The 15,532-nt window shown below is 38.3% G+C and overlaps 1 protein-coding gene across 1 annotated transcript; it reads left to right on the forward strand.

Annotated features, from left to right (window-relative positions):
- Positions 1 to 281: 281 nt before the first annotated feature.
- On the forward strand, positions 282 to 11,733 carry ANKS4B (ankyrin repeat and sterile alpha motif domain containing 4B). The gene is made up of 2 exons (XM_020895484.2): positions 282 to 534; positions 9,528 to 11,733. The coding sequence occupies exons 1-2, from the start codon at positions 371 to 373 to the stop codon at positions 10,600 to 10,602; spliced, it is 1,239 nt and encodes a 412-aa protein (XP_020751143.1). The 5' UTR covers positions 282 to 370; the 3' UTR covers positions 10,603 to 11,733.
- Positions 11,734 to 15,532: the final 3,799 nt, after the last annotated feature.

Genomic DNA, 15,532 nt, shown 5'->3' on the forward strand with positions numbered 1-15,532 from the left:
ATGGACCACTCCAGTGAGCTAGCCTAGTTCTGAGTTGTTTTGAAATTATTTTCTTCATTCTGTGCCTAGATGACCAATATTATATTCAAAACTTGTTAAGAGACAAGAAATATGTGTCTCTTTTAAGACATTCAAGATGAACACAGCAGTCTTCAATTTTCAATGTCATGGCCATTCCAGAGAGAAAAGGTCTAAGTTCAGAGCTGTGAATTTTTCTGGCTGCTTTCCATGGAGGGAGGCTGGAGTGAGCTTTGCCCTGGGCTGACACTGTTCCTTGTCACTGATTAACCAGCTTTGTAGGAAGGCAGCTTCACTGACATCCTGTTCCGCCTGGAGAGTGATACTTGGCAAAGCTTTGGAGAGCAGAAAAATGTCCACTCGCTATCACCAAGCTGCTAGTGATAGCTACCTGGAACTTCTGAAGGAGGCTACCAAGAGAGATCTGAATCTTTCTGATGAAGATGGCATGACTCCCACACTCCTAGCAGCCTATCATGGGAACTTGGAAGCCCTAGAAATAATCTGCAGCAGAGGGTAAGTTCAACCCAATGGTTTTGACTGGAAACTGTTTATGGGAGGATTTTGCAGAGAGGAGCAAAGGCAGGGAATTAGTGAAAATACTTTGCTCTCATTCTAGTCTGTGTAAAAACTGTCTGTTTAGAGGAAATGAGAAAATTTCCCAGCTATATTCTCTTTCCACCCTGAGAATTGGCACCATGGGGTGGCCGATCCCTTATGAGCCAAACACACAGAAATCCTGAACTCTAAGTCACCATTATTTCCCTTCAGGGTAAGATATTTGAATTCTGTAGCTTTAAAACTCCTTTCCATGACATGTAAATGCTAGACTCTTTAAAAAAGATCAGTGATCTACCTGGTTTTAAGATGTCAAGTATACTTGGAACAAATGATGTGGTTTTTTTTTTTTTTCATCTGTGCCATTAAAATCCCATAGCCTTAAAAAAAAGAGTCAATCCAAGTGCAAGGTCATGGTTCTTAGATGAAATTTCTGGCTTTATAAGCTATAAAAGGGAACTTCAACCTATCTTAATTACCACTCTGGTTGTCAAATACATACATGTACATATACTCTCCCTTCAAATTCTAAAGCAGAAATTAGCTAGCTCCTATCTTCTACTTGTTGCTGGAGGGGCTAGTCACCATTGACAACTATAACTCCAAGTAGACTAAAGAAAGAAAAAAAGAAAATGTGAGTAAAGGAGACAAGTGAATTTATACATATTAATATATAACATATGTATTTATTAATACCTGTATCTGCTCTGTGTCAGCATTTTGCTAGATCAACAGGAGAAATATGATTCTTTCCATCTTCAAATGGTGATCAGATTTGAGAGAGGAAATGTCATGAATGTGTTATAAAGGGATAAAGAGAGAACACTAAATAAATAAGACAGGTATCCCAATCTAGGTAGTGAGGGAAGGCTTTCTTGAGCATCTAAAATGGAGTTTGAACAATAAGGAGTTGGCCAGATGAAGGTGGAAGGAAGAGTGTTTCTCCTGAGGAAGAGTACTGTATTCTAGGCACTGAAGAGGTCAAGTATGGCTAGATATGGCTTGAGTGGGGAGAGGCCGAACTGTAAGCAAGGAGACCAGACACAAGAGTCTTATAAAGACGCTTAAGGAATTGAACTTTTCCCCAAGGTCGTGGAAAGGCACTATGGTGGGTTTGTGCAGGGGAGCCCCCTGGTAACTTTTTGTTTACAGAATTTTCCTCAGGTGGTTGTATAGCAGTTAAAGAAAATGTTCGGGGACTGTTTTAATGGTTGAGATGAGGGGCGGACTGGATTAGGAAAGTGGCAGTGGGATCAGAGAGACGTGGATGGATGGCAATTTGGATGTGGAATTGATTATAACTGACTGAACGTTGAGTGGGTAGAAGGAAGAGGAGGATCAAGTTTGAGCTTTGACAGGATGTTGGATGTTGGCATCCTTTATTGAAGTGAGTGGTACTTTAAGGAGTTAGAAGAACCAAAGGTGGAGAGAATTCCTGAGTTGAAGACTAAATAAGGAAGTAAGTGGACTTGATGTACTCCATTCCTTTTAACCTCCATATTCCAGGTTTTCCAGACATCACCCTCTACCCCGACCCTTTCAGCCAAGCTCTTTCATATTGTAACACTGTATCATCTTTCCTCTTCTCCCAAACTTTCTTCACCTACTCAAAGTATATAACCTCTGGAGGAAGTGCAACAGGTCAGTTACCATTTCACAACCAGGGCTGAAAACCCTTTCCCATTTTAAGGTCCAATTTAAATGAGGGGGCCTAGATGTTCTCCTATGCTCTCTCTCTTTGTAAGCCTGAAACTTTTTCTTATACAAATTGTTCTACTGGTCTTTACTTATGACAAAATTAACATAAACTAAGCTCCCCAAATTAAACTATATATATGCACACAGATTATAAAGAATAAAATACCCTGTTATGTCATATATATATTGTGTGTATAAAATATATATAGCACCTACAAATATATGCACACATATATTAAAACATATATATTATATATAAATAATTATACATGCCTATTTGTACATATACATGAAATAGTATACTAAGTAAACACTTTCTGTGTGGTATGCAGTTTTTTTTTTATGACTCAATATGTCATAAACATTTTTTCCATGTCAGCATATATTTTTACAGTTTAATTTTCAGGAACTTCTTAGTATTCTAGTTAATATATATAAATATATATAAGTATATTTATAATATTTATAAGTATATAAATATATTTTTTAGTCAATCTCTCTTTTGAACAAATAACTTGTTTCCCATGGTTTAAATAGTGCTGTGATAATTATCCTTGTACATAAATCTTTACTCATGTTTTCTTGAGAACAAATTCTTCAAAGTGAAATTTCTGGATCAGTTGGCACGTATACCATTTGAAGACTTTTTTGGTGTCTATTGACAAATTGCTCTTCAGAAAGTGAGCACCTGTTTCTGTCAATATTGTAGGTTTGAAATGATATATCAATGTGCCTTTAATGTTCTTTGGTTACTGGCAGGGCTGAAAATTTTTTTATATTTTGAAGTCATTGTATTTCCACTTTTGTCAGCTAAGTATTTATAACCTTGTCCTACTTATATATTGGAGTCTTCAACATTTCTCATTGATTTTTTAAAGTTAGAATATCAGCCTTTTGTCATTGTATTTCCAAATATTTTCACAAATCATAATTCATATTTTTGACATCAGATATTTAATATTGGTGAAAATATAAATTTAAATATATATATTTATGTACTTAAATCTATCAATTTTACTGTGTATTTCCAACTTTGAGGTCATGCCTAAATATTGACAGATATTTTCTTTAGTACTTTAGTTTTTTTATTTTAAATAACTCATATTTTATTTCTTTGATTTAAGATTTGAGATTGTGATCTAACTATGTCTTCTCCAAGTGGCTAGTCATTTGTCCCTAAGCATTTTGTCATATAATCCACTCTTTATGTATTTATTTGGCATGGTAATTTCTCTCAATGTAATTGTTTGATATTTATTAAAAACTGATTATGAACATCAACATTCTAACCCTGATTAGTCCTTCCTTCTCAACTCTTGTCTTCTGGATCAGTTCTAATACATCCCAGATTTTTTTCCTTCTCTCCAGGAGCATTTAAGATCTGTTAAGTTGGCCTGGTATAAACTTATGAAAATGTCTTATAAGCATTTTCACAGGTCACCACCTATTTTGATCATTGCGTGTGTGTGCTATTCACTCAGTTGTGTCTGACTTTTTGCGACCCCATAGGCTGTAACCGACCAGGCTCCTGTGTCCATAGAATTCTCCAGGCAAGAATACTGGAGTGAGTTGCCATTTCCTTCTCCAGGGGAATCTTCCCAACTGAGGGATTAAAACTGGGTCTTCTGCATTGCAGGCAGGTTTTGATCATAGCCAATCTTTAAGTACTTGTGTGAGAACAAAATGCCCATTACATTTAAGGGGGCTAAAAAGTAAAACCAATCAAAAATTGAATTTAGATGTAAATCACTTATTGAGGTCTACTGCAGTCTGATGATTTTAGTGTCTTTCTGTCACTACCTGATTGAACTATGGATCATGTGACAAACAATAATATCCAAACTCTGGCTTTGTTAAAAACTGTTTTTCTTCCTATTTTACTTTTAAAGATGGAAAGCAATAATTACCTGTCTTACATTGGGAAGATGGCCTCAGTTATACAGAATTTAATTTTGCTTTTAAAACAGGCAAGGGTTTTTTTTAAGTATTTTTGTTCTATTTTCTAAAATGAAAATAATTTTTTTCCTTTCTGATTCTCAAAGGAATACAAACTTCTTGTAACATTTCATGTCATATTGGAAAATATACTTAATAAAGCAAAAATCACATGAATTCTCACAGTCATTAACGTTTGGGTATATATTCCTTCAGATGTTTCCCTTTAAGAACATACACTTAAATGTACCTATGTTCAGCCCTTAAAAAGGCAATCACAGTATACAAACTCTTCTGGATTATTCTTCTAATTATTTAATAATACAATATTGACAATCTGCAGTTAAAAGGAGAGATTCATGACATTATTTTCAGTGGCTATATAGTATCCTGCTTTATAGTTTCATTATAAATTTATTTAATCAGTTATTTGCTCATGACATTTAATTTGAACCCAGTTTTTGTATAAGATGGAATGAGCATCCTTGATCACTCAACTTTGCACAAGTGTCTGATATTTCCTCAGGATAAATTCCTTAAAGCAGAATTGTTGATTCAAAGGAGCACTATGTTTTACAGTCTTTTGGCACATACTATGCTAGGAAATTTGAACCACTCTATGCTTCCTCCAGCACTCTTCATTTCCTCACACTCCTGCCAAAACTGAGTATTATTATTCTTTTATTTGTTGCCTATCTGATAGGCAAATAGATGGTGGTGTATTACTTTCAATTGCATTTATTTGATTACTAATGAGTCTAAATATTCCTTCTTACATAGAAAAACATTTTTTGAAAAAGTGATTTTTCTTCTGAGAACAACTCCAGAAAAAATCAGATCAGCTTCAAATGGAGAAACTGAAATGGAACAGATGCTCAGAGTAATTTAATATAAGAAAATTGCCTATTTTGCAACAATAATATAAATTATTTCCAAAATGTACTAATCTACCTAAAAGCAAGGGCAAAGTATGATTACTTAAAATCTTTTCATTGAGTTTCTCTTTTGGGAAAAAAAAGGATAGAAAAAAATCAAATAAAAATTTTACAAATTTAGACCACAGAAACAATATGGCATCAATATTGGATTCAGATCAACAAATGAGGGGAATGAGTTTTTGAATATCTGGACAGGAATGTGTAATGGTTCTATCAAAAAAGGTGAAAGACACCAGAGATTGAAAGACAGAATTAAGAAGAACCCCCAAATTGTCAATAGAAAAAATTTTCATTTAAGTAGTACATCAATTTGGAAGGTTGTCTGTAAATAGAATTTCTACAAGTGGAAATAGCTTAAATGTTCCAGGGCAATTCATGAATCAGCTTACTGACAGTTTCATCTTTAAATTTGGAATTTTGTGTTTCTTAGGAGAGGAACGATCTTTAAGGGTCACCTCAGGTTTTCTTCATGTTCTTCCTATTTTTGAAGGATCATTTAAGTTCCCTTGGGTGGGGAAAATTCCACTGTTTTATGACCTGAAGCATGTGGATTTAATCCAACCTCTTAATACTTGTAACATCCTCACCCAAACTCACTCCTCTCAATAATTTGTTTTTTAACTTACCCAATCTAATGTCAGGCAAATTTAATCCATATGTTTATATTTACAGTAATGTCTTAGATGTTTTACAACCTCTCTTTGAAGTCTTTTGAACGTGGTGTTTAGTTAAAATAAATAAAAAGTGAAACGCCATCTTTGAGGCTACTGTGCTTCCCTAAGATGCACAACTGTTTTAAGGTTGAAAGAGGTCTCCTTTGACCCAAGACAACTAAATCAGGCAGACTGACTAGACCTCTTTTGAAAACGGTTGTGCAACAGAACCATGTTATTTAATACTTGCTTTCCTTAGATTCAGTTTCATTTTCTTTCCTTCCTCTTTGAACTTATTTCCCTTCCTCTATCTCTGGCCACACTGAGTATATTCCTGGTATCCCAAATAAGTAATCTCACCTATATGTGCATCTGCTTACACTCACTGTTCTCTCTCTTCAGAAGGAAGTTGCCAACTGTCACCTTATGGCTGGATCTAGCCCACAAACATGTTTAATTTGGACCTCAGTGTAATTTTCTCTTAAATTTAAGCCAACACTTAAAAATCAAAAAGCTTCACCTGAGATTCTGGATTTCTGGTTTTGTTTGGAAAATAGAAGCTCTGGCAATATCGTGTCTGCTTTTATTCAGGAGAGCAATTAGCCACAGCTGAACAATGCCTGTTCTTTTAGATGGAGCTTAAACTTAACTATGACTTTGTTGAAAAAAAAAAAATGTGGCCCCATTAAGTTAGTTACATCACATCTTGGCTTCTTTAGGTTGTGTTCGAGACATCTGCTAGGAGATATAGAAGATACCATACAAAGGACAAAAGACATATTGCCCTCTGAGACATATTATCTAAATGGGGCAGGGTTTATTTGATGAATTAAGATTATAAGTGTTGAAAGGCCAGACAGGTTATTGTAGTGTTGCAGGAATTTACCAGATGGGTACAAGAAAAAAATATATGAAATTAGGTATTTTGAGTTTAGAGTCAAGGGAAATGATAACAGGTAAAATTTACTGAGTATTCACTATGTACCAAGCACTTTTCTAATGCTCTATGTATGTTGACTTTGTTCACATTATAGTTCTATGAGTAGGTAATATTATCCTCAATTTATAGACAAGGACAATGAGTCCTAGAAAAGTTGAACTTGAGGCCTCATTGCAGGTAAAAGGTAAAGCTGAGGTGAGTTAAGGTAAGACCACATTGTGTTGGAGACCATGAGACATGGAGGCAGGCCTGAGCCAAAGTGTACTCGTTGAACTGGTGAGCAAATCAATTGAGTGCTTGGTCTTATTTACCCCTCTGAGAGTTGTTCTTCTCTTTCTTTTTCAAGAGAAAGATTGTGATTTGTGGTAGTGGTGGTGGGGGCAGTGAATATGTAAGTGCTTTATAACAAAAAAGCATGAAGAGGAGGAATTATAATACAAATTTGATTCACTAAATTATAGGACACTGGTTGGGTCAGCTTAACTAGTGCAGGTCTTAACCTGCAGTGAACTTAACCTGGGGCTCTTGTTAAACTTCAGATTCTGATTCAGGAAGTCTGGGATGAGGTCCAAGATTCTGCATTTCCAACAAACTTAAAGGTGTTATTACTGCTGCTGGTCTATGGACCAGACTTTAAATAGCAAGGAACAGAAAGATCACAGTGCATTAACATGCCAGTTGCAAGGGCATGGACCTTTTCTCCTGTTTCACCTGCTGCTTACCAGGAATGTTAAGACACCTTCTCAGACTCTCTCTCCTGCCATCCCATGGGGCTAGCCTGGCCAAAGGGTGCAGAGATCCTGATTTTGGAGTCTGGATTAGGGCAAGGGAAGGTGCCCTTTAGTACCTGTATTATCAGAGTTCTCAACAGTGGCTTAGGGTCAGAGCCATAATTAACAGTAAGTTATTACTTTTCATTTATGCTTGTTTGTAACTTAAGGCCACACAGGAGAAGGGCAAGGGGTGGGGATTTAGTCTGGGGCAGGATTCTAGTAGATATTCATTCCACAAATCTTCTTTACCTACCATGTACCCTTAAAGCTATCTAATACTGCCCCCAATTCTACCTTAAACTATTGTAGTGCTATTTGCTCAGTCATGTCCAACTCTGCAACCCCATGGACTGTAGCCCACCAGGCTCCTCTGTCCATGGAATTCTCCAGGCAAGAATACTGGAGTGGGTAGCCATTCCCTTCTCCAGGGGATCTTCCCAACCCAAGGATCAAACCAGGGTCTCCTGCATTATAGGCAGATTCTTTTACATCTGAGCCATTATGGAAGCCCAAACCACTCGTTATTACGGGAAAGTAAAGTGAGGAATCAATAGACCCTTTGTACAAATATTAGTTGTATTAGACACTGCTTCCTGCCCAACATCCATTCCTCTTTTCTTTCTTGCTGTTGGGAAACCAGTTTTGTTATTATTTATTTCCTTACCTATGACTCAGATTAGCTAAGACTGTAACTGAGCTGGAATTGTAACTGAGCAAGCAGGCTTATTGCCCACCGTGCAATGGAAAGACCAAGGCAATGGTCTTTGCAGAGAGAAAAGGCTTTATTGAAGAGTGGAAGCAAGGAGACAAGAGGCGCTGCTTTAGATTCATCTCCTTGATTGGCTTTTGAATGGGGTATTTACTGTGGAAGTAAGGAAAAACAGGGGGAGGCTGCTTAGAAACAAATGATGGGAAGTAAGTGTAAGTTTCAATGTAAGTTTCAAGAGTGAAGGTGGGACAGTCCTTCATGCCTCTTCATGGGTTACATGTGCAGTTTTAGAGGTGAGAGGGTCCAGTACGTAATATGTAATGGATTTTCAGCTTGTGATATCCAAAGTGCACTATCAATCATTCGAGCCCCTCAGGGCGTCTGTGTGATGCTCATGCTCAGTTGGAGGGACTGTCAGCAAGCTGTTTCCACATCTGTGGTTTCCCTGACACTTTGTGAAACAGGTTTAGTGTTCTTGATGTTATCGTTTCTGTTTCTATCTTGTTTCTACCTTATGAACCTTGATCTTTTAAAGGTACAGGATGTGGTTTCAGAACCAGTTCTATCTAACAAACTCAGGAGAGATGATTGCTAAGTTTTAGGAAGTCTGAATCAGATAAACAATTCATTACTAAAAATAAAATTATATAAACTTAAATTTAATAAATTATATCGAAATACTCAAAACTTATTCCTTCTAATTATTTTACCACATTTTACTATATTATCTTTTCTCTTAAGATTGTGCACATCTATTAAATATCTATGTGGTGGGATAATTTATAATCAACTGCTACTATGCCTCTTCCAAATTCTGTGTCCAGTAATGTCATATTAGTGCGTAAAATGTGTTGTGGTGGTATATTTACACAACAGAAATTGGCACATGCTACATAAATCAGTGTTTGATTCTTTTCCCTTAATGAGATGGTTGTTAACATTTACCAGCATGGCATGGGGTAATCCTATCTAGGGGAAAATCGAATTAATCTCAGATAAAGAAAGTAGCTCTATTTCCTTTCTTCTAGGATGTGATCTGATTCTGGCCAATGAGACATGAAAGTTACTCATTTTTGGAGCTTCTTAGAAAGCTTTGTTGCTTCTAAAAACAAGATACAGGGTAGATATGGATTGTTTCTGGTCATGTGATGCCTAAATGTGACATATCTGGACTTTCAAAGTTGTCTTGTAACAATGTCAAGGCGAGATTAACTTGCATTTTGTTCTTTGTTTTAATCTTTTATTTCTTAGACCTCATCTTCAGAGAAAAAAATTAGTATGTATTTTTTATATTTTCTCTTCTAGAGGGGATCCTAATAGATGTGACATCTGGGGAAATACTCCTTTACATTATGCAGCCTCCAATGGTCATGCCCACTGCGTCTCGTTCCTGATCAACTTTGGTGCCAACATCTTTGCTCTGGACAATGACTTACAGTCTCCACTGGATGCTGCTGCTAGCAGAGAGCAGAATGAATGTGTCGCTCTTCTGGATAAGGCTGCCACCTCCCAGAACATCATGAACCCCAAGAAAGTCACCAGGCAGAAGGAGCAGGCTCAGAAGAATGTCAAGAAGCAGATCAAAGAGTGTGAGAGGCTCCAGGAGAAGCACCAAAATAAGATGGCCCGCACATACAGCAAGGAGGAATCTGGGACTCTTTCTTCTTCCAAGGGAACTTTCTCTAGGTCACCCCTTTCAAATGCTTCTGCTTCTAACACATTTGGGTCACTGTCTAAGAGTATTAAAGATACCCTCAAGCTTAAGTTCAAGAAGAACAAAGATACAGCAGAGCAGTTAGGGGATGGGAGCAGAAGTGGGCAGAAGAATGTGATGGAAGTGTTCAGAGAGGATGAGGAAGACGAATTCTCAGGGGACTTCATAGAGAAGCTCCAGTTATCTGCAGAGGGGGACAGCTGTATGCAACACGAATCCATTCTCAACCGTCCAGGTCTAGGAAATGTTGTTTTTGGAAGGAATAGAATATTCAGCCCTGAAGACATCTCAGACAGCAGGAGGGAGCTGGGGTTTACAATGCCCAGTGAATTGCTTCAGAGACAAGGAGAAGCTGAGGCTGATGAAGAGGGAGAGGAAAACAACCATGAAGATGATCTGCCTTGGGATGAGGATGAAGTGGACTGGGAGGAAGATGTGGTTGATGCTACTCCCCTGGAAGTGTTCTTGCAGTCCCACTACTTGGAAGAATTTCTTCCTATTTTCATGAGAGAACAGATTGATCTGGAAGCTCTGCTACTTTGCTCTGATGAGGACCTTCAGAGCATACAAATGCAGCTGGGTCCCAGGAAGAAAGTTCTTAATGCCATAAACAGAAGGAAGCAGGTGCTACAACAGCCTGGGCAGTTGGTTGACACCAATCTCTGATGGAGTGTTGGGTCAACAGGCTGAGTCTATAGAGGTGGGGGTGATGCTGTGGCCCACTGGAGATATTCCAGGCAATACCTACTCTGCACCCAATACCAGACTACCGGGTTTCTAAGGTTTTGGAGGTGTCCACCTAAGAAAGAAGCCCAAATTCTACTCTGAGAAATACTCTGTACCTAAATTCATATAAACCACTAGTGAGAAACTCAAGGAGGTAAGAAATGGGAATAAGGAAATGACCTCTTCAATTATCTTTTTGATATTTTTGAATATAGAAAGGATTAAATGGATGACAGAGAACAGAAAAGACTTTATTTCCTAATTCTGAACTTAAAATTATAGTCTCCTATCACACTGCTGCTGCTGCTGCTGTCGCTTCAGTTGTGTCCAACCCTGTGCGACCCGATAGATGGCAGCCCACCAGGCTCCTCCTTCCCTGGGATTCTCCAGGCAAGAGTACCAGAGTGGGTTGCCATTTCCTTCTCCAAAGCAGGCATCAGTCGCTTCAGTCATGTCCGACTGCGACCCCATGGACAGCAGCCCATCAGGCTCCTCTGTCCACAGGATTCTCTAGGCAAGAATACTGGAGTGGGTGGCCATTTCCTTCTCCACTCCTATCACACTAGCTGCTGTCTAATTTCTGATCCTTAGCTCCATGACTTTATCTGTTGATGGAAACTAAAATTCCTCCATTGGCCTGTGGCTTGATGCCCAACTTGAATGTGTCTAACCCCAATCAGTAGATGTTTACATGTTTACAAGTAATAGAAATGGGTCTGTAACATTCCTTCTTGGGAACAGAGACAGAATGCCAGGTAGAGAGAGAGATGAAATAGAATGTACAGTACCTCTATGGATTAAATTTTGTCCTTCCAAAATTTATATGCTTAATTTCTGATCTTGAGTCTAGGGATTCTGACTCCAGTCATCCTGTGAAGAGGTAGACACACTGGTGATGTGCTTGCATCACCATGTGAAGAGAAAGAATAGGCCATGTGAAGATAAAGCAAGAAGGCAGTTAGCTGAAAGCCACAGAAGGAAGCCTCAGGAGAAACCAAACCTTTTATCGCTTTTATCTTGGACTTCCAGCCTCCAGAGCTATAAGAAAATAAAGTTCTGTTCTTTAAGCCACCCAGTCTGTGGTATTTTGTTACAGCAGTCCTAGCAGAATAAGATTTTCCTTAAGACAGGAGAGGCAGGGAGGGGAAAATAAGAATACAGAAAAGATTAGATGATTTTTAGATGATGAGATGATTTTTAGATGGTTAGATGATTTTTTCCTAAGCATAAGTGCCTCCTGACATTTAAAAAAGGAAAAAGAGATCTAGGTTCTTTGTTGGGAAAATTCAATTGTAAAAGGTGAATTTTTGTATGCTTACTATATACATATCTTATTTACTGTTGTCTATAACCATTTCTATACATCTGAATACATGTAGGTTTTACAATATAAACTGTCAACACTAACACTGCTGCTCATATTTCAATGGTAATCTCAAATTCAAGATGAAACCCTACTTGAATAGTTAAGCTTCACTGGATTTTTATAGCCAGACGTGCATTAAATGGAATTTACCACTGATTATATGTATAACATAGAAATAGCTTCAGCATGCTTCCTGATTCACAGCTGTTTGTGTTACTTCAGAAGGAACCATGGAGGATACAAATGCTTAAATCTGATGAACAACTGGCACATTCTTCTTCAATCAATGGACTGAAAGTTGTCAGTCACTGAATATGTTTTACTACAGGATTATTATGTTTACAAATATCACATTGCATTGTTCTGGAATAAATTGCAACTGTACATGGAATAATGTACACCAAAGCAGTAGTTTTAGAAGGCATTCATAAAAAGTAGTAGTGTCTGAGTCCTTCTCTATTAGGATTTCATTATTGTAGAGGCCAGGATCCCCTCTCCAGGTAGACATCAGAATCTACGTGATGAGACACTGCTAGGATATAGGAGAAATATAAGCCACTGGAAGAATTCTACTGTTAACAAAAAGGATGATTTACAGCAGTGCTTTGTATATCACTGTCAGAGGTTAAAAATAATATAGAAAGCTTGATGACGTATTATAGCAAATGAGAGGTGGCATGGGGGTGGTACAAAGAATTTTGAGCTGGACACCAGCTTTGGTACTTGGAAGACAGAATAGGAAATAGAAAAGTACTCTTAGGGAAAATGAGAAAAGATAGGCCAGCAAAAATGTTACTGGAATTCAGCATTATAGGATTTAGTCTTGCTTCATGGCATTTGATCGTTTCTAATTGGAATTTTTCCATGTTACCCTACTGGAGAGGTAACAATTTGCTCAGAAATATGGGAAGGGGATGTTTGCCCAGCAGGACTGGAAGCGCTCACCAGGACAATTCCATTGGAGTTTACATGAATTCTGTGATGAGATAAAGGGATATGAATTTGGAGAACATGTAGATTTTAAAACCTCACATAAAACTTCAATCAAATTGCTGAATTAAAAAAGGGAAGGAGCAAACATAATCCTTTTATGTAGTAATAGTAAGTAACATAAAACAGTGAGGCCAGCATGGGTTGTTAGCTATTTTTCCCCCCAAATGGTTGCATTATATTTTCATTAAAGTATTCCAGCTTATAGACTCCATAGGTTCATCTACCTTTCTGTGAATAACTCCTGTTCCATTTAAAGGGTAAATTCTATATCGGTGATTATTGCAAAATTGGTTTAAAGTGTATGAACCAAACAAAATTACTTGGCTCTTATATATGAGGGCTTCCTTCGTGGCTCAGACAGTAAAGAATCTGCCTGCAAGACAGGAGACCTGAGTTCAATCCCTGGGCTGGGAAGATCCCCTGGAGAAGAGAATGGCAACCTACTCCAGTATTCTTGCCTGGGAAACCCCATGGACAGAGGAGCCTGGTAGGCCACTGACCATGGAGTTGCAAAGAGTTGGACATGACTTAGTAACTAAACAAAATCAACAACTTAACATATGAAGGCACAAAGGAGGCAAATTAAAGAGTTCTAGCTCCTGGGAATTCTCCTCTGCCCACTTCCCTAGCAGAGAAGCTAGGTTCTGCCCTACTACAACATAAGGTCCTTTAGGACAGGGAATTTTCTCTGTCTTTTATTCACTGACATCCCTTGTACCAAGTGCTGATCCATCACACAGCAGATAATCAATAAACATTGCTAAACAACTGGATGTGATACCTAGGCTGGAGGCAGGATGCAGATTACTCTGGTCTGTTGATTCCTAGGATTTTTGTCGACCTCGGTAGTTCACAAAGCAAGCATTTGAGGTGGATGGGCAATGTGAAATGGAAAAGAATAACCTTGAAAGGCAAAAAACTTCTTATTGCACAAGATATTCTAGATCCATTTCCTGCCCTAACTCTAAATAGCTGGAGAGAGTTATCTGTGCTCTCTGGGGTGAGGACTATTTCTTTTCTGTTAGCAGCCTAGCACGAATTATTGCAGGGACTCTTAAAAATGAAATAAGAAATCTATGAATGAATTAAGGTGCTTTTGGTAATCTCATTATCACATACCCTCTTTTACACATTCCTTAGAATTGTGGCCATTAAGATTCCCCCCAAAGATTCCATAGTCACTTGAGGTGTGCAGAGTAGATCATGTGGGTATTTTGGTTTAGCGCAAAGGCTAGACAACCCGGCTGACATGACAAACGTTTGGTTAAGCTACATAGAGCATGAAGAGGACCTGCCAGGAGGAATCTGGGTAAGAAAACAAAGCAAAATAACATGCTTTTCTTTCTGCTGACTTAGCACCAGCCTAGGAGAGGCTTGGAGAGGGAGAATTTGAATGGGTCTTTGGCAGGACATGGACAACACAGCTCTGTTAGCGATTCAGGGGACCTGAGAAAAGCACCCCTGCACCTCAGCTTCCCCATCTGTAAGCTGAAGAGGTTAGACTAGATGATTCTCAACAGCCTTCTCCGTACTGACACTGCAGGGGATATCTATACATTTTGCCTACTTGGTATACAGCCCTCTTTTGGTAAAAGACTCCTTTCCTTTTGTCAGCTTATGTGGTCAGATGGGCTGATTGTACTGCTGAATTCAAGGTGGGGGCATGTGACCCAGGACTGGATAATAGGGGAAGCAGATCCCCCAGGTGATGATAGTCACCTGGATCTGACCTGGCCAGAGTATTTCATTTCCTTTAGCCACTATGTCATGCATATGGGCATAGGCCCTAGATGGTCCAGTGTGACTCCATTCTGAGACTTTCAACTGTTAAGGAAGAGAATGTCTATTTCTGCTAGGATTGCTGAAGAGGACAGGCTATGCTTCAAGAGCTGTTGGTACCTATCCTGCCACTATCAGGGGAGAGCTTGCTTGATAATGGAGCCAACACTGAAGAAAACAGAGGCAAGGAACAGAGGAGCAAGACTGGGTCCTGATCCTGATAACAACTGGAACCCCTGGATGCAGCTATAGCTGAAATCAGTTACCTGTATACTTCTTAATTACAAGAGCCAATAAATTCCATCCCTCACTCATTCATTCAATTTAAGGTAGTTTGAGTTGTGTTCTCTGTCGATTGTGACCAAAGGAGTTCTAAGCAATAGAGAAAGCTCTGTGTTGCTTGAAATCTCAATAATAAGAAGCCGGAAGCAAAAGACTACATGATATATGATTCCATGTATACAAAAGTTCAGAAAAGGCAAATCCAAAAAAGCAGAAAGTAGATTAGTAGGTTGCCAGAAGCTGAGACGACTGGGAAGCAACTGCTAATGGGTACTGGGTTTCTTTTTGAAGTGATGAAAATGTTCTGAAATTAGCGGTGATGGTTGCATGACCCTGTGAATATACTGATAACACTGAATTATATCCACCACTTCAAAATGTGGACTTTATGGTATGTAAATTGTATCTCAATTAATAAAATAGAAAAAAATTAACTACAGCAATTGGCGA

Source organism: Odocoileus virginianus, chromosome 33, assembly GCF_023699985.2.
Source record: "Odocoileus virginianus isolate 20LAN1187 ecotype Illinois chromosome 33, Ovbor_1.2, whole genome shotgun sequence".
In the NCBI taxonomy this organism is placed as follows: domain Eukaryota; kingdom Metazoa; phylum Chordata; class Mammalia; order Artiodactyla; family Cervidae; genus Odocoileus; species Odocoileus virginianus.

Excerpts from the sequence above, each read along its gene's own strand:
- ANKS4B (XM_020895484.2), top strand. The coding sequence starts at position 371 with ATGTCCACTCGCTATCACCAAGCTGCTAGTGATAGCTACCTGGAACTT. Across the intron at positions 535-9,527 it reads GAAATAATCTGCAGCAGAGG|AGGGGATCCTAATAGATGTG; the intron begins GTAAGTTCAACC and ends TTTCTCTTCTAG.